Source organism: Columba livia, chromosome Z (genome assembly GCF_036013475.1).
Source record: "Columba livia isolate bColLiv1 breed racing homer chromosome Z, bColLiv1.pat.W.v2, whole genome shotgun sequence".
NCBI classification, from domain to species: Eukaryota; Metazoa; Chordata; class Aves; order Columbiformes; family Columbidae; genus Columba; species Columba livia.
The window spans coordinates 49,816,290-49,842,875 of NC_088642.1; the positions used below are offsets into that span (position 1 = coordinate 49,816,290).

General features: G+C 38.6%; 1 protein-coding gene across 4 annotated transcripts in view; it reads right to left on the reverse strand.

Moving 5' to 3' along the window:
• SPIN1 (spindlin 1) overlaps positions 1–26,586 on the reverse strand; it is a 61,320-nt gene that overhangs the window by 25,878 nt on the left and 8,856 nt on the right. For all 4 annotated transcript variants that reach the window (XM_065045779.1, XM_065045780.1, XM_065045778.1 and 1 more), the window contains exon 2: positions 4,611–4,836. In XM_065045779.1, coding sequence (XP_064901851.1) covers positions 4,611–4,662 — 52 coding nt within the window. In that variant the 5' untranslated portion in view covers positions 4,663–4,836. The remainder of the gene's footprint in view (positions 1–4,610; positions 4,837–26,586) is intronic.

Consider the following 26,586-nt stretch of genomic DNA (forward strand, 5'->3'; position numbering starts at 1 on the left):
ACACCATGATATCTTATTTCTCTGAATATCTCCTATATTTACATCAATAAGCAAAAGCTACATTCTTTTAAGCTAGATTTCAGAATCTTCTGTGGGAACAGCAGTAATCCCACAGGAATTTTGCTATATCTGGTGGCTATTTCAGCGTTACTTTCAGCAATGTAAGAAATACGTCCACATGCTTATTCAGACCTAGTATTACCCAATGTAAATTAAAAGAGTTTGGAGAAAGAGAATTCTTTTAATCAAAGTAGACCAGAAGTACAGAGATAAAATTAATTCTGACTCTGTCAGAGGATTTCACTGCAATCTTAAGCACATCACATGTAGGTCTGGAGTCTCTTCTCTTAGATCACGAAGACAGTACTGAAACAATTTGCACTTGCTTTTAAATGGAAAAAAACTACAAAAGCTGGTATATGATTTCATGTCTCCTAGTTCTCTTCTTTACTATGAAATTACTTTGTTTTCAAACCATCCAGTAAAGGCAATACAATTGTTCCTGACCATTAGGCAGTTTGGTGGGATTATATACCTCTGGAAGATAACTGCTAGGAAAGACTCTCAAGGACCATGACTTTCACTTATACAGCATTAAATAGGTGATCACTAAACTAAAAAAGGCCAAATATAAGTGTAAAGACACAGGTAATCACAATTTATTTCACAATCAATAATACTGCACAATGTTAATTAAAAAAAAAAGCCATATTCCCTTATATTGGAGACAGGCCTACACCAATTAAAGAGATAGGCACACTGCCATGCACAGGAATAGGTGGCTGATCTACTGAAACTATATCCTGGAAAGCAACTCTATACTTTGCACAAACTCAGAGGCTGTAGCCATGTACTCTACTGTTGTGAAGAAATAAGTCTAGCTTTTCTTCTTTTCTCCATCTCCCTTTATTTCTCAAGATTTATCTATATTTCCAGATAGTTTTTTGTAACCTGCACATGATCCAAGAGTCTCCTAGAATCCCACGATTTCACAATTAACAGATCAAATATAAAGTTCACAAATTATTTCCATGCTTTTGCCATCTTTTAATAAGGAGGAAAAAAACCAATATACTAATGCTGTACTATCTATTCCCAGATGATCAATTGTGCTGTGAAGTACAGTAAATCCTGTTTAAAAGTTACTTGTTAGTGTAAAAGACTTTCTTTTACAGCTGCTCTGGTGAATCACAGAAGGGATCTCTAAAGATCACCTAACTCAACCTCACTGCTATGGGGAGGGACCTTTCACTGGATTAGGTTGCATTAAGTCCCATTAAGCCTGACCTTGAACACTTCAGTGATGGGGCAGCCACAGCTTCTTTGGGCAACCTCTTCCAATGCTTCATCACAATTTTTTTAAAAATTTATATGTGACCTAAATCTGCCCTCTTTCTGCCTGAAACCCCTTGCCTTGTCACTACACATTTTGGTAAAAAGTTTCTCTCCATCTTTCTTATAACTCCTACCTTATAAATTGAGGAGTGTAATAAGGTGCCCCCAGAGCCTTCTCCAGGCTTAACGTCACTACTCTCTTGGCCTTTCTTCATAGGAGAGGTGTTCCACCCCTTGGTCCATTTTTTGTGGCCTTCCTCTGGTCTTGCTCCAACTTGTCCATGTCCCTCTTATGGTGGGGACCCCAGAGCTGAATGCAGTACTCCAGGTGGGGTCTCATGAGAGCAAAGTAAAAGGGGAGAATAACCTCCCTTGACCAGCTGGTCACACCACTTTTGATGCAGCCCAGGATACAGTTAGCTTTCTGGGCTGCAAGTGCACATTGCTGGCTCTTGTCTGATTTTTCATTCACCAGTACCCCCCAGTCTGTATTGATATTGGGGCCTGCCCTAACCCAGGTGAAGGACATGCACTTGGTCTTGTTAAATTTCCACACAGGTCCACTCTTCAAGCCTGCCAAGGTCTCTCAGGATGGTATCCCTTCCCTCCCGTGAATCAACTGCACCTTTCAGCTTGGTGTCATCAGCAAACCTGCTGAAGGTACACTCAATCCCACCGTTTATGTTATTGATGAAGATACTAAATAGTACTGGTCCCAGTACAGATCGCTGAGGGACACCACTTGTCACTGGTTTTCAGTCGGAGATTGAACTATTGACTAACTCTTCAGATGAAGCCATCCAGCCAATTCCTTATCCATATAACAGTCAATCTATCAAACCCGCATCTCTACAGTTAGGTAGGTAACAAATGTCATACTCACCTTGTTATTTTCTTTACTAAATATTTCAAATAAAGTAATTGCCAAGTTCAGTGATCACTTAACTAGGATAAATCCTTAACATTCCCAAACAGGGGAAATAAAACCCCAACAACCACAAACCTAACCCAAAACATCACCATGACCACTTTAAAAAGTCTATAAAGGGTCACAAGGATCACTGACATATAATTAATCCAAACAGAGAGAATATTGCCACAACTGCAGGACTAAGTAATTCCACCCTCTAGGAAATTAACTTTTAACATATAACTAAGGAAGAACATCTCTTCACCTGTTTGTAATCAAATTCTCCTTCTAAAAATAAGGGGTAGAGTTGCCACCTAAACCACACTGTCACTTTACCTGGCTGAACTTTTGATAGCTTTCTCTCCTAGAGATACTTAAAACAAAAACAACCAAAAACTAACTTGCTATATTCTTAGTTTATATCGCGTTGCAAGGCCTCTCTTCCAACCATTCATTTTATAAACTCTGATGAACTAAATTACTGCACTTGCTGCTTTTTTCAAAGGAAGAATTTGACCACTATCAGTGAAACTACTGCTGTGATAAACCTGTCTTTCTTGCTCAGTAGCTGCCTTTAGAAGTCCTACACCTGATCTTCCAACCTTCATTGTAGAGTGGACTATGCAGTCTTCTAATGGCAGCTGCTTACTGCACTCTTTCGTAGTGTGTATCCACAATCAAGAACTCAGCAGCACGTAATTCCATACCCTCCCTTTCCCCCCACTCCCTCCCCAAACTAGTGAAAGCTATCTAGCCTCAGCTCACCAAATATGATTAGGAGGAAGAACAATGACAGCAAGGAGGTCAGCAGCTGTTCTCCTCAAAAATATCATAGCTGGAGGATGAAAGTCAGCAACACCCAAGCCGAGGCTACAACTATGCCAAGAGCTGAGGAAGACCAAATGTGTGTGAATTACGGGTTGTATTTAAATGACAGTGATAGTGCATTAACCAAATGAATACAAGTTAAGGAGTGCTCTGCTAAGATTAAGAAACTTCAGAGGAAAAAAGACAAAACTGTAACTGTTGTACGGGGATACTGAAAAGCAAAAATGGCATCTAAACAATGTCCATTTTAACAATGATTTTGAATGGTGTCAGTTATAGGACAAACTATAAATGAAATAATGGAAAATGTGACTCTTCAAGAAAAGTCTATGAATTCTCATTTTTTTTCTTTTTAAAAAAAAAGAGTCAAAAGAACAAATAGGAAGCAAAATTTTCTTTTCAGTGTATTTAAGTAAGATGTCCTAGCTTAACTTTTCTGGTTTTCATTAAAAAAAACAAACAAACAAAATTCATCCACACAATCACCCTTTTAAGTTTCACACCATGACACTTCAAATAAGTGCTGTACTTTTGTTGTCACCACATGTCATGTTGACGGCATTCAGTAAAATTATTCTAAGAGCTGCCTTAAAAACCTAGCATCTGAATTCTTTGAACCTGGGCACAGTGCCCAGCTAATGCTTAGAAGTCAACAAGGCTGAAGTTAAGTATCAGGCCAAAGCCTGATCTCCTTTCTCTTACAATTTTACTCCCACACATATTCTGCTAGTCCCAAGAGGAAGGATGATTCAGTTGACAGAATAAAACTCACTGAAGCAAGTGTTTAAGACTTTGTACCAGGTCTCTCCTTGGAAACCATTTATGAAAAATATTTGCCTAAGTTACCTTAGAAATCAGGAGACATTTCAAATGAGAGAGAGTAAATGAACATTAATGTAACCTAATAACAGGCAAACAGAGTTTCAAAAGTTTCAAAAGGGTTTTTAGAGAAATTTTGTTATCAGTTGCTTCAGATCTCAGTGAATTGGATGGGTACTTGAAAGGACCATAATGGACTATTGCTTGGTTATTTTAAAAGTTAACTGAGCTTACCCACTTAGGCATGACAGTTTTAAGATTTTTTTCAGAAAAGCATCAATTTGCAATGGTTAGTGACAGACAATATGCTGCATCATGTGTCTACAAAATCCTTCCCCCCAGAGGTCACTGACTAATGAGCTTTGCTGTATCACGAAATAGAAGGGCACTTCCCCTTCACTGAAAAACATGAAATAAATTCATAACAGAAAAAACTACTAAATATACAGAACAATTTACATTTAAATAAGTTCAACTAAGAAGCAAATAATTGAACAGAAGTATGAAAAACATACATCTGTAACCTTTTCACCCTCAAAATGCTGGCCTTTTCAGTTTATTAGCTCCTATACCATAAGTGAATGTTCTTTTAAGAAAGGAATGGTAACATCTTTATAAAAACATTAACATACATATAAAAAAAATATATTAAATCTACAGAGTCAGAACACTTTTTACCCACTAAAACCAAACAAAACCACCCAGAAAAACACTTCACCTGCATCAGCTCTGGACCGTTGACCTGGTGATTTTCCAAATGGGGTCTTCATTCATCTGTGTTTAAGTGAGCAGCAAAGCTGCTGGACTAGGGTGAAAATCCAGTTCTTCCCAACTCCCAGGATATCTTCTTGCTCTTGGAATAAGACAGCCACTTATTAATCCACCATTCAATCATGAATTTGTCCTTCCTCAAATGTACAAGATGCACTTTCAATTACAGTACTCTGAAAAACAAAATAGGTCAAGTATAAATAGTTTGATTTGAGACTTGGTTAAGATAAAAATATTTTGTTTTCATACTCAACAATTAGTTGCTTCGTATTCCATTACTTTGAAAACACACAGTGAACAGAGGACATAAAAGAATATAGCAAAACAAATACTAGAGCTGCTACTTTTCCCTCATATTCAGAGGCATGTTCCATATCACAAAGACAACAAAACAGAAAAGAAAGCTTCTTAAAAACCACTGAGCATAGCACAGGGAAAAACGATAGTAAAATAACTTTGCTTCATGGAAGTTTAAAAAAAGAAGTTTGTTGAATAAATCCAACAAGTAAAATGTAGCAAAACACTGATTCTGCTGCAACGACTACTCAAGCCACCGATTTGTTGAGTAAGTCAATGGTTCATAGAAGATCTGCAGAAGTTTTTGGTGATTCTCTACAGCTAAACTCATCAGATTCCTAAAACATTCAGTCATCACATTCCTCTAGATGAGGGAGATAAGCGACAACAACTTCTTGAAGTTTTTTAGGATTTTATTACAGAAACTTGTGATCACCCAAAAATTTGAAGAATTACAGGTGAATTTATTTCCGACTAACATTTTCGGGCAGGAAACATCTGGATTAACCCATTAATTAGTGCTACACACAGCTAAAATAAGTGAGGTCCAATGACCCATTTAATTTCATTTCCGTAAGAAATGTCATTGCTGTAACAGTGTTTTCTGTAATCTGCTAATCAGTGCTGGCCTACCCTCTTTTACTTCAGTTTTGGAACCTGCTGCCAATTTTCTTGCAGGGGTTAAAAACAGAATTGCCCCTAACTAGTGACCCAGCTGAGGAAAAAGAAAGCATTCCTTATGCTTCTGCCTCACTGAATAAGGCAATATACATGCCTTGATGTTTGGTAAAACTGTTATGCAGAAAAATGCATTTACATCTAAGACTTGTCAATTCTATGCAGTCGCAGCCATTGACTTCTAGGAACACTAGAGCAACGCAAATTAATACTTCCAGGAAAAAACAGTAATAGGGAGATGTTCAGTAATTTGCAGTTTTTAGAAAGATCCATACTATGTTTGGAAGAGCCAACTTTGATAACCACAGTTACGAATTCATAAGAATTTGTGAAACTAGTTAAAAATTTGTTTAGAGGAACTTAGCAGTTTTTCCACATTTCAAGTCTTCCTTTCACCTCTTTAATCTCTACCAGAAATCTATACTGAATGATACCAGGGCAACAACACTCAAATTTTCAAACGCACTTGACAATGCAATAGGAAACAATTAGCTTTTTTAACTACCTTACTAAAGAACACAGCATAAGGATTGTTTTTTCTACTGCACTCAAAAATATCTTACTACAGATTAAGATACATTAGCACAGAAGGATCACTGATTGCAAAACCAAACTCTGAATTCAAATCATTCCTGTGACCGTATCGGGTCTCACAGGCATTCCATAAGCTTACCAGAGATCAAATTTTTTCCTCCATGGGAGATATTAGTAGTGAATCAACTGCAGTCTAGTATTATATTTTTCTACTGAAAAAGCCACCACCAACAACCCTCCCCAAATCCCATAAACCAAACAACCCCACTGCCACAAAACCGCAAACTTTGAAAAACCTCCAGATTTAGAAACTAATATATGCTTTGTAGTAAGCCATTGACCTGTCATTCAAGAAACTGTAAATATTTCTTAACACCTGTATGTATTATACAGTTTCCCCCTGGCCCATGATGAAAACAAAGTACTATATAGATATTTTAATTTCACTGGTTAAGTAGTTATTTTCGTAACAATAACTAGAAAACGACAAAAGTTGAGTTTTTCTACCAGTGAAATTTTGTTTTTTTATGGTATGTCCCCAGTCATTACTGTGCCATGAATCTGAAGTCATACCTCCAAAAAGGAAAATCGCTTCCTAATCCTTTTAAAGTCACAATTCATTTGCTAGTACTTAATGAAGTGTTTCACTGTGCTCTCTGAAACTAAGGACACAAGTCTATTGAAGTTAAAACCTGATTCAGCAGTTCAAAGTAATTTTATAGAAACTAAAGCAGTTACTGCCACTAATTCAAACCCTCACTGAAGATATTCACTGAAAGCAAATGAAAATTGTTTTCCTAAAACTAGTATTCTGAACTCAGTTTACATTTCAGTTTCACACTGACAGTTCTAAAGATACTAATGAGGTACACAACCTGATTTTTTGAAAATAAACTGATGCTCCAAGAACATCTTGACTTCTAAAGTATATGTAACTAAACCTCACTTACTTGATTACAAATAAACAGAAAACCATAAAACTTAGGATTCTTAAATATGAGGAATGTCAAAAAGCCATGTCTAATGCCATCATGGAACTATCTTAAACCCTTAATATGGAAAACCATCAAGAAAAAAGCTAACTCACAAAACATAAAAACTTCTGTTACAAAATTTTGTTAGAAGTCTTGAAGAATGTCATGTTCCACATAAAAGTAGAAAGAAGTTTTTAGCATGCTTAATGTACTCAGTAGCAATGAGCTTTACTGTTAAGGAAGAACAGAAACTCCCTGTTTACGTGCATAAGATGACACACAAACGAACCAACTCTTCAGGGTAATTCTGTTGACAGCAGCAGATACGGTAAAAACAACACAAGTAGCTTTTTTGGATCCAAACTGACACATCCAAAACAACTTATCCCAGTCTTCAAAGACTACCACTAACTTTCAGAACAGAAGCACCACCGCCTACCAGTTAGGCACCAATGCCTCCAACACATGGCAGCACAAGTCCCAGCAGTGCAGTTGCAGGTTTCACTTAAAAGACAGGCGTTCTGACTTGCCATCAGCTAATTTTTTTTTTCCCAAACCTTCCTAGATCACAGCACAATTACCAAAACAAAAAACAACAACAAAAAAAACCCTAACCAAACCAAACTTGAAATTGGGTGATTACTTTGTCTGACAGTGTTCTAATTATTGTGGAGTGTTTCACAGAAGGTCAAGTGTTAGACTAAAAATGCAAGCCATACAAATTGCCAATAACATCAGGTTCAACAATAATAATATGATCATGCTATCAGAGTAGGGAGGAAGACAAAGCAGTGTTAAAAGTTTTTTGCAGTATAAAGGCAAAAGGAGGAAAAAACAGCATCCACACAGACTAGCTTTCTCTGTGAATGAGCTTAACCCCATCTATAAACTTGGTTGTTTAGAAACATTAAAATGCTTTCAGATGAGCTTTTAAATCCATGGAAATAAACACGACCACCCCAAACGATTCTGCAGCTTAACTTTCAGTTAACTATTATTCTTGTTTTTCCACCAAATCATATGGATTTCACTGCAACACACAGCACAATGCTGTTTGCTGCACTCTAGTTAAAGCTTCACCACTCTACTATCCATGGAAGAGGCATGTTAGTAGAGCAACAACACAGTAGTGATAACTAAAGCTAATGGCACCAAAACCACAAAGTTAAGTGCTTCACTCCTAAATAGCATGTCTAAATTTTACCATCATGAACAGAGAGAAATCAGAACCTCTGCTGATGCATTGTTTCTGGGGTAAAAGCTTGGAAGGAGAGGGAAGGTAATAGCATATATTGCTCTTAAATAGTAGACCACAATTTCAGATCACACGCCTCCTGATGTTAACAACAGGCTCGTGCCTTCCCAGGAGTCCTTTTTGTGCTGCCAGAGCTACCCATTAGACAGCCTTCTGCTATACCTGCCGGACTCCAACATTTCAATTTCAATACCCAAAACATTTCTGTTGCACGAAACTCCTTCACTCTAAGTTTTCACTGGTAGTTGTTCAGTGGAGGACCAGCCTGTCACAAGCTGCAAGACTGTTTTGTGGAAGGCATCACTTAGAAATGAAATGCGTCAGCTGAAGAGACTCCCTTGCAAGCGTTATTCTGACTTCTATAACACAGCACGTAACTGCTGGTACATGTATGAGCTGAAGTAGTACCATGGTTTCAGTACTAAGCTGGATGAAATGTATGTCTCTAAGTCTTACCCTACAAATAGAAAGGATCATCTTATGCAAGCCCTCTGAACCTCCCACCTCAAAGGCAAAGTCTCAATGTTAAAATACCTCCCACAAAGCAGGGGGAATAAAAATATATGCCTGCTTTTAGTTTGTGTTACTTTTTTTTTCTTCCCTAAGAAAACAGTTTTCTGTGGTGTAAGAACTCGGCCATTCAAGTTCCAAACTGGTGCTGAAGTATCCTACAGGTTTACCCAGCATATTGGTTATGCAGAACTTATCTCTAGGATTTTGTGTGGGTAGTAACATCTGATGTCTGAGAAGAAATATCGTTACATAATCTCTGAGCACAGAAATTATTTACAGCTAACAACCATGAAGAGCAATACATTTCAAATATGGATTTATGAGCTGAAAGACAGTAAATCAAGTATTACTATCCCTTCCCTATGACAACCTCTGCAGTTTTTCCACTACCTATAGATGTGTTATTTGTCTGCAATCGTACAGAAACAATCAGCACTGGCATAAAACTGTGTGTGTATATATATATATATATGGTCAAACACACACAAATACACATCTATTCAGTTGGGTGAGGCTTCAAGCAACCTGATGTAGTGAAAGATGTCCCTACCTGTGATGGGGTGGGGAGTTGGAATAGATGATCTTTAAAGGTCCCTTTCAACAAAACCACTCTGATTCTACTATATAAAACCAAACAAAAACCACAAATAAAATTAAGTTACCTTCACACTATAATGCTATAGTGATACAACTGCAGACTATTCAGCAGAAGATTAAAACAATCTGAAATTTGTACAAACCACCTCTCCTTAATAGTGTCTATTCAAGTGTCTTTCATTGAAAATGAGACAAATACTCTAAAGTTTCTGCTAAAGAGGACACAGCGTATGTGTACACGATGAATTCCAGGGATCAGACTATGACACTTTATGGTTATTCTGGAACCAGATAAAATATTTTAACCTTTCAGGATACTTCTTTATTTTAACTGTGTTAACAATATATAATCCAAGAGACAGCACAATGCAGCTTTCATTTATAATTATTTATCAAAACATTTTAGCATAAACAAATAGAAAGACTAATTACCATTAAAATAGAGGAAAAAAAAGGTTTGCTGATAAGAACTTCATATCATAACATAATGCCAGGGAGGCTAACATAACTTATGAATCCTAAAAAACCTGAGAACACTATAGTAGAAGAACAACTATCAACAGTAATATTCCTCTGAAGAATTACCTCAATGATTCAGAATTAGGTAGCTTTACAATGTAGACTAATCTTTCAGACATCTTATCTCAGGCAACAGTTTGAACATGTTTTATCTAAACCATCTTTGAGCACATGCTCTACCACAGCTCTGCTAAGTTTAGAAACATATTTCAGATGAAATATGTGGGGGGTTAATTAACTTTAACTTGAAGCATTAATATAGTTTTACAAGAAAACATGCAAATGGTATCTCTCAAAGACTCCATTCAAAATTCTTACACACAAAAAAAGAAGAAACAACAGCAAGAGAGAAACCCTGAAACTATAACTTCCAATGTTTTCTATCCATGCTCGTTTTTTTCTCTCTTGAATTGGCAAAATGTAGCTGTCACTGAGACAACAATACAGTTTGTTCTTTATTTCCACTGTATTCTCCTCATGACATACATCATTAAGGCAGTCTATCTCACTTAATTTGATTTAGCACTTAAGAACTCCTTATTTTGCAAATAAACTCTGGTAGTGTGAAATTCAGCCACTTTCTAAAGGCAGCAGCAAGAATTTAATTAGTCACTGTTGTAAAATAGTATTTTAAACAAACTTTTTTTTTTTTTTTTTAATCTCAGGGACTTAATGACCACCCTCCCAGCATCAGAACACCAGCTTGCCTGACTAATTTTCAGAACTCCCACTCTGCAGTTCTAAATTGTAGTAAATGCAATAGCAAAGACAGCAGGAGAGCACAGGATTCTCAGCCTCATGTCAGGATGCACCTATTTCTGATTAAAAAAAAAAAACTTTACAGGTTATATGCTAAAAATGTTACTTCCTTCAAAACTTCATAATTTTTAGTCTTGTCTGCACTACCCTTAAGCTTACATGAACAGTTACTGTGGAAGATGGAAGGTATACAATTGTGTTCTTGTCTGCATTACAGCACCCGTCTATCAACAGAACATGGAACATGAATACACACACACACACACACACACACACGTATTTTCTACAGAAAAACACCAAACAAACAAAAAACCCAACAAAAACAAACAAACATACACACACACACACAAAGAACACAAAAAACCCCCCACACACAAACAAAAAAAACAAAAGCAAAACAAAACCCAGAGGAATCACATTTGACACTACCATCCTGGACAGCTTTCTTATTTTGTTGTACCTTTCACGTGGATAATAGTATTTTCAGTGCATTTGAACACAAGGCTTAATATTATAAGTGTGAACTAATACACATCACAGTAGAAATGTTATTTACCTTCTGGGTTATGAAGCCTCAGGTTGCAGTAGTCTAGTTTTTCTATTTATGCTTCAGTGGGGCAGGAAAAAAGCTCTTAAATTGTACAAAGACTCTTAGCAAATGAAAGCGGAAGTTGAAACCTGATCCTTCAGAGACCTGGAAGCATCTTCTACAGTCTCTTATAAAACTTCAGTAGGAATCTCAACATAACCTGTAAGAAGGCCCATTATTAACTCATTCAATCATAGAAATGTTCTGAGCTGGAAGGGACCCACAAGGATCCTCAAGTCCAACTCCTGCCCCTGCATAGGACAACCCCACAGTTCACAACATGCGTCTGAGGGTGTCGTCCAGTCTCTTCCTGAATACGATCAGGCTTGGGGCCGTGACACTCCCCTGGGAGCCTGTTCCAGTGCTCCACCACCCGCTGGGTGAAGAACCTTTTCGTAATGTCCAACCTAAACCCTCCCTGGCACATCTTCCTGCCATTGCCTTGGGTTCTGTCATTGGTCACCAGAGAGAAGAGATCAGCACCTGCCCCTCCTTCTCCTCTTGTGAGGAAGCTGTAGCCGCCATGAGGTTTCCTCTCAGTCTCCTCTTCTCCTGGCTGAACAAACCATGTGACTTTAGCCACTCCTCATATGGCTTTCCCTCTAAACCCTTCACCAACTTTGTAACCCTCTTCTGTACACTCTCCAGTAGCTTAATATCCTTTTTATCCTGTGTTGCCCAGAACTACACACAGTGCTCCAGGTGAGGCCGCACCATGCAGAGCAGAGCGGCACAATCACCTCCCTTGCCTGGCTGGCAATGCTGTACTGGATGCACCCAGGACACGGGTGGCCCTCTTGGCTGCCAGGGCACACTGTTGGCTTATGTACAACTTGCCCTTTACCAGAACTCCCAGATCCCTCCCCATGGAGCTGCTCTCCATCACCTCATCCCCCAGTATGTATGTACAGCCAGAGTTGCCATGTCCCAGATGCAAAATCTGGCACTTGCCATTGTTGAAGCTCATGCAGTCTCCTATACATGTCCAAGTAGTTCAAGAAGTCACTGTGTAGAAAGCTTCAATGGTAATGAAACCCTACTCTAGAAGTCTACTGAGCTGGGACCAATGCACAGTAAGTCTTCCCAAACAGAGTTTTCTTTTCTAGCATGAAATTAAGATCATACAATAAAGGACTAAGGATAGAATTGATCTGAAGTTTAAAAATGCTTTAGCTGTTAAAGAGTTAAATAAACCACATCTGTGTTCTTGTTGACTTCACAAGCGGTCAGAAAGCACCATAACTAGATGTTAAGAAGGAAGTCCTACACAGAATTAGCAGTTACACTACACAGGATGACAGCCAGCAGTTATGAAATTGAACATCTCTGCCACTTCACGTAGGAAAATCCATAAATCTTTTCAGAGGCTGGATATTATGCCTGTGTTATCAACACTTCATGCAGCAGTAAAATATAATTGCCAAATGATTAAGAGTGACAACTTTCACACCAATCAAAATTGTTTTGTAATTAATTGTTGTCAGAGGATGTATGGAAGCAACAACAAAAGGTAAGGTCTTAGAATTAAACCTTGCAAGACGGGTCAAGGACAAGATAAAGAGCTTCTTCAAATACATGGCAGATAAAACTAACACTAGAGGCAATGGAGGCCCACTGATGAATGAGGTGGGTGCCCTGGTGACAGAAGATACAAAGAAGGCAGAGTTACTGAATGCCTTCTTTGTCTTTGTCTACACTGCTGGAGGCTGTCCTGAGGAGCCCCATACCCCTGAGGCCCCAGAGGAAGTCAGGAAAATGGAGGAGTTTGCCTCAGTTGATGAGAACTGGGTTAGGAACTGTTAAGGAATCTAGACATACATAAATCCATGGGCTGCACCCGCAGGTGCTGAGGAAGCTGGCTGAAGTCATTACTAGGCCACTCTCCATCATCTTTGGTAAGTCTTGGGAAACAACAGAGGTGCGTGAGGACTGGAGAAAAGCAGATGTCTCTCCAGTCTTCAAACAGGGCAAGAAGGAGGACCCAGGTAACTACACACCAGCCAGCCTTACCTCCATCCCCAGGAAACTGATGGTACAACTTATCCTTGGTGCCATCTCAAAGCATTTCAAGGATAAGAGGGTCATTAGGGGCAGTCAACATGGCTTCACCCAGGGGAAGTCATGCTTAACCAACCTCATAGACTTTTATGAGGACATAACGAGGTGGATAGAAGATGGCAAAGCAGTGGATGTGGTCTATCTTGATTTCAGTAAAGCATCTAACACAATCTCCCACAGCATCCTTGCTGCTAAACTGCAGAAGTGCAGTCTGGACAATCAGATAGTGAGGTGGACGGTGAACTGGCAGAAAAGAAGAAGCCAGAGAGTTGTGGTCAATGTGGCAGAGTCCGGTTGGAGGCCTGTATCAAGTGGAGTGACTCAAGGGTCAGTACTGGGGCCAATATTATTCAATATATCCATTAACAATTTAGATGAGGGAATTGAGTGTACTATCAGCAAGTTTGCTGATGACACTAAGCTGGGAGGAGTGGCTGACACACCAGAAGGCTGTGCTGCCATCCAGCGAGACCTGGACAGGCTGGAGAGTTGGGCGGGGAATAACCTAATGAGACTTAACAAGGGAAAGTGTAGAGTCCTGCATCTGGGCAGGAACAACCCCAGGTTCCATTATAGGTTGGGAAATTACATATTAGAGAGCATTGTAGGGGAAAGGGACCTGGGGGTCCTGGTGGACAACAGGATGACCATGAGCCAGCACTGTGCCCTTGTGGCCAGGAAGGCCAATGGCATCCTGGGGTATATTAGAATTGGGGTGGTTAGTAGATCGAGAGAGGTTCTCCTTCCCCTCTACTCTGCCCTGGTGAGACCACATCTGGAATATTGTGTCCAGTTCTGGGTCCCTCAGTTCAAGAAGGACAGGGAACTGCTGGAGAGAGCCCAGAGCAACAAAGATGATTAAGGGAGTGGAGCATGTCTCTTATGAGGAAAGGCTGAGAGAGCTGGGTCCCTTTAGCTTGGAGACTGAGTGGTGACCTCATTAATATTTATAAATATGTAAAGGGTGAGTGTCATGAGGATAAAGCCAGGCTCTTCTCAGTGAGACCCAATGATACGACAAAGGGCACTGGGTATAAACTGAAACACAGGACGTTCTGTTTAAATTTGAGAAGAAACTTCTTCACAGTGAGGGTGACAAGACACTGGAACAGGCTGCCGAGGGAGTCTCCTTCTCTGGAGACATTCAAAACCCACCCGGACACCTTCCCGTGTAACCTCATCTAAGTGTGCCTGCTCTGGCAGGGGGATTGGACTAGATGATCTTTTGAGGTCCTTCCAATCCCTAACATTCTGTGATTCTGCGTAATTCTGTACGTTTCGTAACTCAACTTCATCACTTGTGTCATACTGGAATCAATTCATAAATACAAAATTGCCAAAAACTATGACTTCCAATTCTTTTAAGACACTAAGAGCTGATAAGCGAAAGGGAAAGTGGCAGCAAGAATCCAAATACATATATTTTTCATCAATAAAATCTGATCAAGAAGCTTGCTTCACAACATTTTGAAACTACAAGACAGTTTTCCTTTGATCTTATTTCACCAGGTTCTGGGCTACTAAGATCACTGTAAAACACAGCCCATGATCAGACTACAGAACTGCAATATGACCTGTTGTAAGCCAAGCTGTTGAAGCTCCAAGATAAAAATGTAATATTTTTATTAGATTTCATATTTCAGTAATTAAAAATATCTGCAAACTAAACACAAAGTAAAAAAGCAGCATACAATACAGTGCATCCTTAAAACTATCTAAAACATTTGAACCTTATCTAAAAATTACATTTAAGAGAACTACAATTCAGAAATCAAACCCTGGCAACAAAAATGTTAAACTTTTTTTTTTTCATGTAGACACTGCTTGGTAAGTTTTAAAAAAAGGGTCCTAAATTATTTTAACCTTTTTAAAAAAATACTTTCATTCTACATAACTTTAGGAAATTTTGCTCTGACTTTAAAGCATGTAAGCCATTATTAACATTTTTTTCTAGTAGGACCCTTGCAACTTGCCACACCGCATTGCTATTTGATAAGAGTTACGCAAATATTAAACTCATGCACCCATTACACTTGCTTCACTCTAACCACATACGACTTTCTTTATAAAAATACAATTAATTCTTTCCATGTTCTTAAGAGCTCTGCTCTTCTCATATTTCTCAACATTTTAAGTACATGTATAATAACTGGTTTAGAGTTGAGCCTTAGGGAGTACACAACGGAAGTGACTATTGATGCTATGTTCAGGCGCCTCTATTGAGGGTATCAGGTTAAGAAGTCTGTGCCAGGGTGTCGAGGGTTAAGATTGTGGGGTGACAATAAAACCCTGGCAGATGTATTATTAACCCCCTCTTCCCCCCCCCTCCCCCTCCCCCTTTTTGCCCCTCCCTCTCCCCTCTTTCCACTAAGGAGAGGTGATTGGGAGGAAAAGAAGTAGAGAGAAGAGAGTTGGAAAAAATTAAAGATGTTTTACTAATGCTACTAATAAGAATAGAAAAAATAATACAAAATATACAAAACCAATCTCGAAAGTCTCAGCAACTGCAGAGCCGGCACAGAAGTCCTGGATTAGACTCTGCAGCCAATCAGAGCTGGATTCAGTCTGTCACTAGGCCTCAGTTCGCAGGGACGACTAGCAAGGTCCTCTCCTGATGTCGGCCATAAGGAAAAAGGGACGAGATCCTCGTGATCTCCCACTTTTATATGAAGTATTCACGTGAATGGAATGTTATACACAGTTGGTCAGTTTCTTGGTCACGGGTTTCTTGTTGCCCCTCTTGGGAGATGTCCATCCGTGCTTATCAATAAGTTTGCATTCCATTGCTAGGTTTACCAAAACATGTGTCTGTTTCTCCAGGAAAATGCAGTTAATATGAAGGCTTTAGCTGACAGGCAAAGTTCACTGAAAGAGAAACTTGTTTTTAACAAAACCAGGACACAGGGTCAGCACCTCTGGCTCCCCCCACATTCACTGTACATCAGGTACCCCACCAGATGGGCTAGTTGACTTTACCTGTGAAAACCACCTGTCATTCATAGTTTCTAAAGCTATATGCCACTCTGGAATATTGAATTCAAGCCAACCAAGAAGTCTTTCAGTTCTTTCTAAACTGCATTATCCTGACTTCAGCTTCCAGTCTTCCTCACATTTACTTAAGTAATTTTAAATTTTACCCTGCCTTTAGAAAAAAAATCCCACAGTCATCTGACAAGGACCACTTCAATCAGCTGCCCGACTTTTTATATGTAGCTCCTCATACCAATACTCTCTTGGGATCACTGCAGCATTTTTTCTGTCCTAGCCTGTTTGCAAGACAAGCTGCAGTACATGCTTCTCTGTGGTTTCTCTTTTTTCATTGAGGGCTACTTGTCACAAATAACTTTTAGCCAACACCTTTGAAAAATTCTGCATTTCAGTCAGTAACAAAACCATTACAAAAAGTACAGAGGAGAACACAATAAAAGCAGAAGTGTCACTGGTTGCCTTCAGCGGGGCAACAAATTATGAATTATGGGTGCAACTCTATCCAGCCCACACGATGCTGGGCAGTAAGAAAACACACTCGGGGACTTAGGGAGCTCTGCTGCCAAACGCCATTGGGCCTCTGCTAAATATGCACGAACAGGAATTGCTCAGTGCTTATTTCTTCAGAGTCGAAGTTTTTCACTAGCAGTTCACTCATTTCTTTTAGTAAAAACACACTATGTCCTTACTCCTTAGTTTCACCTCTCTGATCTAAAGGTTAAAGTATTGCATCAAGGAGGTTACAGTTTGTTTCTGCGGAAAAAAATAAAACTATTTTTCCTAGGTACATCATCATGAAGACAATTAAGGAATTTTGATTGAAGTTTTATTAAAACTTCACTTTAAAGAGCTTAAATCACACATCCAGAATAAGAGGTGCAAGTGTTAACTGCCAGCCTTGGGCAGCCAAAAGCAATTGCAAACAAGGCTTCCCAAACTGGAACATTAAGTAGATTTCAGCAGAAACAGAACCATGGGCAGACTCACAGCATCACAGTCCCTCCCATACCACAGGATCCTTACATGCCTTCTTCAGAAGCATTTCCCAACCGCACTATCATTCCACAGTCCCAAATGCAAAAAATGAACCCATTTTTAATCTCTTAGGGAACAGATTCCCTAACAAATCCCTAATCTTACATCAATGTATTTTAATGGATATTTGACAAGTCATAAATAATTTTCAGTTAAGTATTCAATAGCTTTAACCAGCCAACAGTAAAACACAGGGCACATAAAAGCAAGAAGACTGCAGTTTCTCATTTAGTTTAAAAGAAAAAACATTTTAAAAATATTAGTTAAAATATTAGTTAAACTATCCAAATTATTGCCTTTGTACTTCAAATGAGAGCAATATTTTCCATCACGACACATAAAACTCAACAGCTCATACACTTCATCTTATATTACTAGACACAACTTTAAGAACAAAAGAGGTGGCACAGGATTTGGAAGTGTTCAAGTTTCCTCCCAGTTCAAAATAAGTTAATTTTATCAAATTCTGCAAATCAACGTAAATTAGTTAATAAGAAGCAAAGTCCTGCCTGTCAAGCACCTTACTAGCTCTAACTTCACCAGCCTTTCTCCCTTGATTAGTGAATATGCAATGCAAAATAGTCAATTTTCCTCACTGTTCAGCAGCAAACACTTAGGAAGACAGCTAATGAAAATAAGCACTGGATTTCAAGCATGTGTATCCGTGCATACACAACTACGTACAGCAAGAGAAAGAACTACACCAGTTAATTCACATGACATCTTCACCTTACGAGTTTAAAAGGTGGAACAGCTCTAAACCCAGAAAGAACATTACCAGTGTGGCGGCTGCAGTTGCCCCATGGCCATCTGGCTACCAGGGCCAGTCAGGCATGTTGGGGAGAAGAACTCCCATTGTGCAAGTGCAGCAAGTGGGAACCCTGAGGCACCCTACGCTGTGCTCCTGGAGCTCCTGCCACATGGGGAGAGACCCCCATTCCACCCATCACTCCTGATAGCCCCATGTACCTGCGGCTCCCTTCATACCTATACAATCTGAAAGTTTATGACATAGACATGGTGGAAAGCCCCAGAGTATTACCTCATATTAAGTGTGTCTGGAGTGGATAGATACCTACCAAAGTCAGTGATCTCACAACCCTGTGTGAGGCCTGTTGAGCTCTGTGGGGGGCAGTGGCTGCTGCTCCACATCCCCTGAGGTGCTACTGCCCCAGTCACCTCAGGACGAGCTGACACCACAAAGCCCTGGGCAAAGATGGGTTTCCTGAGACTCAGTGGTCACATGTTGAAAATGCTGACACATTATACGCAAGTATTTCACTAATCTCAAAACTTTTGAGCATTGCTTATACCTCCACATATGTTCAAGTATCAATGGATTAATGCACACACCTGTGTGTGTGTTACAGATCTGCATGTATGTGCTTTTACCCATATACCAGTGTGCATGTGTATGTGACCTGATTTATCTCTAAGTTTAGTGTGACCCTTGTCATTCTTGAATCTGTAATCAAGTAGCTGTTTTGGTTGTAACAAATTCCACTGAACTGTTTTAAATCACTACTAAACAGTTGTTAACATTAAGTTTTGTTACAAATTATCTATTAAACTTGTGATGTACCTCAAATTGCTGTTAAATCAAACCTGCGTAAAACATCCACCCACAACATACAGCTGAACACAAAACATTACTATAACATATGACAGATAAGCACTTTGCATACATTAAATAAGTGACGGTCTTGAGGTATACAGCAACATTTCTAGAGAAACAGCAAAAAATTTCCTATTTTATTGTTAAAGTTATTGCAAAATAACTAAGGCTATCAGTTGTAGACCTACAGGGAATCCATTCATGTTCTATGTACACAGGTGACACAGTTTCCCTTTTAAAGGAGACAATCACATAATGCTGTGCTACGATTCATAGCTTCGGTGATATGCAAGTATATGACTGCTAACTACACAGGAGCTTCCTCCTTGTCTTCTGCAGCTAAAGACGTTTTCAGAGCAGGAACACTTGTCATTTATAGTTTTTTAAATTTCTATAGTATCTTTGATCACAATTATGACATGACTTTATCTACCCTACAGAGCGTGCAACCTGTGGCAACAAAAAACTACTGGCATTAGAAATGCTTCAGGAATTGTCAATATCCCTTTAGAGGCCAAATATTCTAGCTGAGAACAATGCACTGACCACTCGGATTAATTTTTCAGCAACTCAGCATCTCCCTCTCATGCTATTTTAGGATCTAAGTACTGCAAAATCCATCTTGAGCTTCTCCACAAATCCAACTCTTTCTAGAGGGCCATCAGAAGCTCTTGTGGAAGGAGGGCTTTTAATTCTCAGTAGGAAAGGAGTAACTCGAAAACTGAGGGAGATAAAGATGTCTATGTCAAGAGCCTGAGACATGCTCCATCAGTGTACAGAATTTTATGTTTCTGCTAAATTAAAATCAGAAACAAGGCTCAGGCAGTCACTTTAAGATAACCATCAGCCTCTGAAGAGTTCAGAAATTTTTATCAGTCTAGTGGGTTGCTGGTTTGAAAAGGTGCAGATCTACAACTCTGACAGAGATATTTTTGGTGTCTTAGCTTTCTTGCACATGCCAAGAATATCACTTATTGACCTTAAAAATCTTCATTAGGAATTCACCTGGGCAAATTTACAGAATATGATAAAAACCTGGGGAGAATATTCATTTCACAAATGTTATAATGGGTCTCCAGGGAAATAGAATAACACATTAGGTGGGCATGTTCCCTACATCAGAAGCACAAGTATTGCTCATGGTAGCTAGTTCCACTAGCAATGCATTGCATTTTTTTAAATGAAAAATTACTGTAATTCAGCCTTAGGCATGTGAGTTTCACCTCCTTACAAAATAGTAATACATGAGACCATGTCTTGATAGTCCTCTGAGACAAAAGCTAACTTTCCTAGGTTTAGATGTCAATGAAAGCTTCTCCAGATCACCTGTTTTAGCACCTAGCTTACACAATTATATACTTTAAAACCCTCAATTTACATTACATTTAGCATCTGCCCACCTGTGAAGCTGGCTACAATAAAATTCCTATGTTGAGGTCTCCTACTAATCCAGTGTAATACTTAAAACAGGAAAAGGCAAGCGTGTGATTTAATGAGACCTTGTTCATCTAAAAAGTATTACAAAAGAATGTTTCTTTGTATTGGTAGAGTTGGAGACTGATCTGATGTCTCTGCTCTATGAGTCAGATTTGGTTGAAAAGAAGCCCCTCTGCTTTCTCTTCCCTTAAATCCCAAGACACTGGCAAATACACTGGAACTTCCCTGTTAAGTTGGTGAATTTTATTTCTTCTATTACAAGCTTTAACACTTAATTCTATTATATGTAGGTAGTCCAGTCATCTACAAGAATTATAATCCTGGCCTTAAAAGCAAGATGAATTTATCACACCATACAATTCTCTTCATATGACTTAAGTAAAGCATCATTCTGTTTTTTTTTGGAGAATATTGGAAGAACAACAGTTTCCCCTCAATGGCAGAAAACATGATCCATACAGCGCCACACCATTAAATATGTTATGCAAAAACCCCCCAGTTCAATTTCAGTATTCTTCTGTCCTTCTACTGTGGAACCATCATGAGAGTTTAGCCAAACACCTTTAAAGACAACAGTAAAGTTTATCTTACTTAATAATATTAAGATATGATATTTCACTTCTTTTCACCCCACTGCTACAATTCTTCCAGTGACTTCACACAATATACCAGGACTCTGAAGCACAATGACTGTTTCAAGCATCTACACAATTCTTCTTACAGACTACTAAACTACTTACTGACTAAACCTTGTATGTTCCAACTTGTTGACTGATCATCTAATAAACACACAGCCCTCCAGGCTTCAAGAAATCTTACAATATAATGCTTTTATAAAAAAATTGAAGAACTGATCTAGTATTAAATTTAAAGCCAGAAGAACCTTCCCTGCATCTCTTAATCCAAAGGTAAATTTTAACTCGCTCCTAATTGTTCAGCCTACTGCAAAGTACCTTGCAGTTAACCACATGGCAAAAAAGTGCACAGACATGAGGGTAACAAGTTGTCACAAGTCAGCGTAATGGCTTTAAATTCTACACTTTCACATCACAATAAATATGAGGCAGCTTAGCTTCTCCTTATTGATATCCTCCTCTTTCCCTGAATAAAAAAAAAACAAGCAAACACACACAAATATATGCACAAAAATAAACACTGCCCATGATACAACAGCAGCATCTTATACAAGTCACATACTTGCTACCATTTTATGATAAATGCAAGTGAACTTTTAAATGTTGTAATGCAAGTATTTTGTCCTTATGGTTTTACAGATGGAGTTGACCCGAATAGTTTATTACAACAGTAAGCAAGTTTGCTCAGTTTGGTTTGGTACAAGTTAGAAAGACATGCCTCTAGAAACTAGACAGGGGGATGTCTATTTGAAAAAGACATTTCTCTGTTCTCTGCTTATGTCTCCTCATAGGGGTTACTTGGGCCATCAGCCTTTGTTTGAAGACAAGGTTTAATTGCTGTTTTATTAGTCTGAGAAACATTGTTCCAAAGTCAAACAGGTCACCTGAACATTCTGGAAGAGCAATCCCAGGGCTAACATACCTAATGCTGCTGTTAGAAGGTAGTGGAGCGCAAAGTTACTGCACTTACCCAAGTCTGTTAGCTTGATTCATCATGGCAAATTAAACTCTGGGGTTCACAACTCTTTAGGAGGCTGGCTAATCTTTTAGTGACAACAGCCAGTTCCCAACAATACAGGCTAATAACACTGCTACACACACCTGCCAACATTGAAAGAATGTAAGTTTCACATCACATTTTAAAGAGGTTGGGGGGCGGGAGGGGAAGGGGGCACAGGGAGAGTGCAATCTGCCATTTGACAGACCTTTCAAGCTTTTTAGCTCATCAGTTGCATATCGATCATGGACATGTCTTTTGAGACCTTAGAGCATAGTACACTGAGAAGACACCACTGTAACACTAAATTGACAATAAGGATAATGAAAATATTTTCCTAAGACCAGCTTAAGAATTTATGACAACAGTTGTACAAGAGCAAATATTTTTGTGGACATATTTGAAACATTCTTCTTCTAACGCAGAAGGCTTCTACAACTTCATTCACAAAGGCCCACAGTAAAGAATGTGTTTTGTTTCCTGTATTTAGAGATAACAGTTCATGCTTTAACAATCATTGATTCTCACAGTTTACATCAAATTTCTGAAACTCTTTTATAACTTATTGATGAGTCACTATTTGTATAGTCACTATTTGTCTTCGAGATGAGCAGTGGCAGGCCACTGATTTGGGGGAAATGGCCAGAAAACACCAAAACAGTGTGGGGGAAAGTAAGAAAACTATACATCAATTCTTAAGACTCGTTCTACAGCAACTATCTACCAGTTTTAAAAGCAGACAAAACATAGAAGCATTTAAAATTCTTAGTCAGACAAGCTATTATTCACAGCAATTATTACAAAGTCAAAACATAACTTATTAATCTCAACTTAAGTAAACAATAAGGATATTGACAAATAAGTAGTAATTCAGCACTTAAAAGAAAAGCAAACAAATAAACATGACAAAAAAGCAGGACTACAAAATGCTTAGAGGGACCAGGTTAGAAAATGCAGTTACCCATATTAGCTCTGTATACAACCAAATCTATGACAAGCTGTAACATGAGATAGATAGTTCCTTTATGGATTTGAGACACATGCATCTAAACTTCTCCCATTATCAACACCACAGTAATCATAATCATAACAAGACAGTGTTGATTAAATCAGAGGCATTAACACAAATGCTGCCTGTCTCCAATAAAAACGTAGTTCTCTTTCTTAAATCAGCTGGGAATACAGGGAGGAATTATATTGAAGTTACTGGCTAAATTAAGGCCTCCTCTAGTGACAAGAAAATGGACAAATAATTCTCCTAGGAATTACTGCAATGAAAGAGTAAACAGTAACATCTTGCAAACCAAAACATACCGTCACACTGATACAAAAACCCTAAGACCATACTCAGAGCATAGAAAGATTTCTCCATATAGATCTGATTTTAAGAAAAGCTTATAGGCATGATCCTGTGGTTTAACCTGAGCTAGCAATCTAACCACAATACCTGCTTGCTTACTCCCTCACCTTCCACCATCCAAGAGGTGAAAGAATAAAAATGGGAGTGATAAAGAATAAAAACGGATTGAGATAAACACAGTTTGACAAAAATTAGAAAATACTACTAATATATATATATATATACACACATACACACACATATATATACACATAATGGAAAATAGAATATAAAAAACACTCAGTGCAATTCCCATTAATTCCATCTGTACCGAGCAGCCAGTGCCAGGAAGAAAGAGAGCACCGTGCTCCTGAACAGCTGATACCAGAGAGAGAGAGAACAAGCAGCAAGGCCCAGAGGCTACTGCAAAAATGGTAGAATGCAAAAGGCCAAACTAAACAAATTCCCAAGTGGAACTCCAACAAAATGGAGCAGAACTAGATGGGTCTCCACCTCCTCAACTGGAAAACCTAACCCTCTTTAAATAGGAAGCATGATGCTAATGGCATGGAATATTCTCATGGATCAGCCTGTATATCAGTTAAGGTCTAGCCCATCCATGCTGCCCTTCCTAGCTGCCTCACACCTGTGGGCAGAGCACTCACAAAAGTCCCTGGTTCCCAGCAAACAACTGAGATAACTTTCAAGTTCTTACATTCTCCCTCTTCCAACTCAAAACTACTGGAAGAAAAACATTAACTCTGTCCCAGGCTGTTACCTTCTTGTTCTCAAACTAAATGCAAACATGAGAAAGTGCTACCTATGAAAAATAATAGTTTCTAACTGCATGAAGAAAATTAACTCACTTTCAGTCAAACCAGTACACAACAGACAAAGTAAATCACTAGTAATTTTCATCCTATCTTTGCAATGATCAGAGTAAAAATAACCAAAACAACAACAACAAAAACCAACAAACCACACAAAACACACACATAAAAAGATGACTCAGGAAAAACAATTCCTTGTCTTCAATCTGCATCTTGGAAAAGCTGAGCAACCAGTGACAAACCGAATTTGTCTTACCTATTTTCTTTACTTTCAGCCATTTTAGCTTAGATTAAAGCAGTTCTCATACAAACGCATTCAAATACCTGTTTATACTGGAAACATGAGTCACTTAGTGAAAGCTTTTGTTGTTAAGAATGGCAGGTCTCTTGCTATGACTACTACCCAATGATGTGATCTTCAGTTTTACAGACCAACTGCAGAATATTCACTGCCTACCACGTTAAGAGAAATCTCAATCTAAACAGATTATCAGCTTTAACTGGTGAAGAGCTGCAAGAGATGTCAAAGTTGTAATATGCAGTAACATAAAGACACTGAAAACAAAATCCAGCATTTTATTATGAACTCTAGCTACAGCTAAATATGCTGGTTTTGATAAATTTGGAGGGTTAATGGAAAAATAGTACTTCAGAACAAAAATTGCTACTTATAGAAGAGTAGTATAGCTGTAAAGAAAATGTATCAGATCTGTAATAGTAATAATTTAAATACTGTAGTCAATACTGGATTCATCAGCAAGGGCAATGGTAACTTATTAAACTGCTGATGATACTCTTTCTACAAAAGATAAGAATCATCAGCGTTGTAACATTACATGGTATTCTCTCTGCTTACAGACAGGTTTCTCAGAGTTTTGGTGGAGAACACCACATTTCCTGCATATCTAAAGTCTAGAGCAGGCGGAAGGGATGGGACAACACGGAGAGAAAACTCAAGCTGTGAAACTAGTGACTTGCCTTAAAAGCAGTAGAGACATAAGAACAAACAATCCTCATACTGTTGGTGCTTTTCAAAACATGGAAAAAAATGTGCAAAGTATTACTTATGAAACTGGTATGGTATCTGCATACTCATGCAACTAATCAGAAGATCTTGACACATATTTCAGAGGATGAAGAACTGTTTCAAATACTCTGAAAAGTTAATTTACTGGACCATGAAAAAAATGTATTTTAAGGGAACACCTGCATGAATTTATGAAAATTTTTTGCTCAGGAAAACCTGCCTTAAACGTTGAATTCCTTTTGCTCTGTAGTGGCAGAAAGGTAACAAAATAATGGCAAGGAGGAAGCCGAGACTTTAAGAATTCTAACCGCCTTGAAAACACTTGTTCCTTACCATACCTTGCTTGTCCCACAGCAAACATGCTTTCCTTAGACTTTCATAAGTTCTGATCAAAACCCTGCTTTGAAATTAGTTCACTGTGTATGGATCAGGAATGAAAATGAATAAAGTAAGTAATCAAGACAGGACTTCAGAGTGAGAACTTGCAGCAGCAACAGGTAGACTTTTCTCTTTTTAGCTTCATAATCTATTTTTCCCTCCAGAAAGCTTTTTAAGTACTGAGGCCTGAACAGTAGGCCTTGAACTAAAGTAGACCTCTAGAAGAACCCCACAACCCAACAATATATCTAATATACACAGAATTAATTGCATATGCCATGTATTATAGATCTGATTTAGTATGAATATATATATGGATGCCAATCTATAAAACCTCTGCTGTAACGCTTATTGTGTAATGACAACCAACAGACCAACCTTTCTTTATTTAGAGGCATGTTGTAAGGCTATGAAACTAGACATCTGGCCTTTTTAAGAAATATGTGGTTAAAGCCAAAAGAGAAAAACTCCTGTGTATTGCTCCTTGAGCCCTGGCCAGGCATTGGGTAGAATCCAACAGCAGGGGGGTGACACCACACATTTCTGCACTTCAAGTTTTGAAATATGTTTATTGAACCGTATAGAAGCTAGACCCTCTTGCAGCAATTTTGGAGACCTCACCTACGAGTGGACACACCACACAGGACCTCCCAATAGCCAGGACAGGCTCTACAAACCCTCACCGCAACCAGGGCTCCCCAGTAACTGTGGATCTGGATGACGGCAAACCACTAGAGCAATTGGTGAGGTATCTTCTTAGTTAACCTTACATAGTAATTATTAGGTGCATTACCCTGCTTATTGTCTTCACCTCTCAAAAGTAGTAATAAGCTTATTGTTTTAACTAAATGCATCTTTTTTTTTCCTCT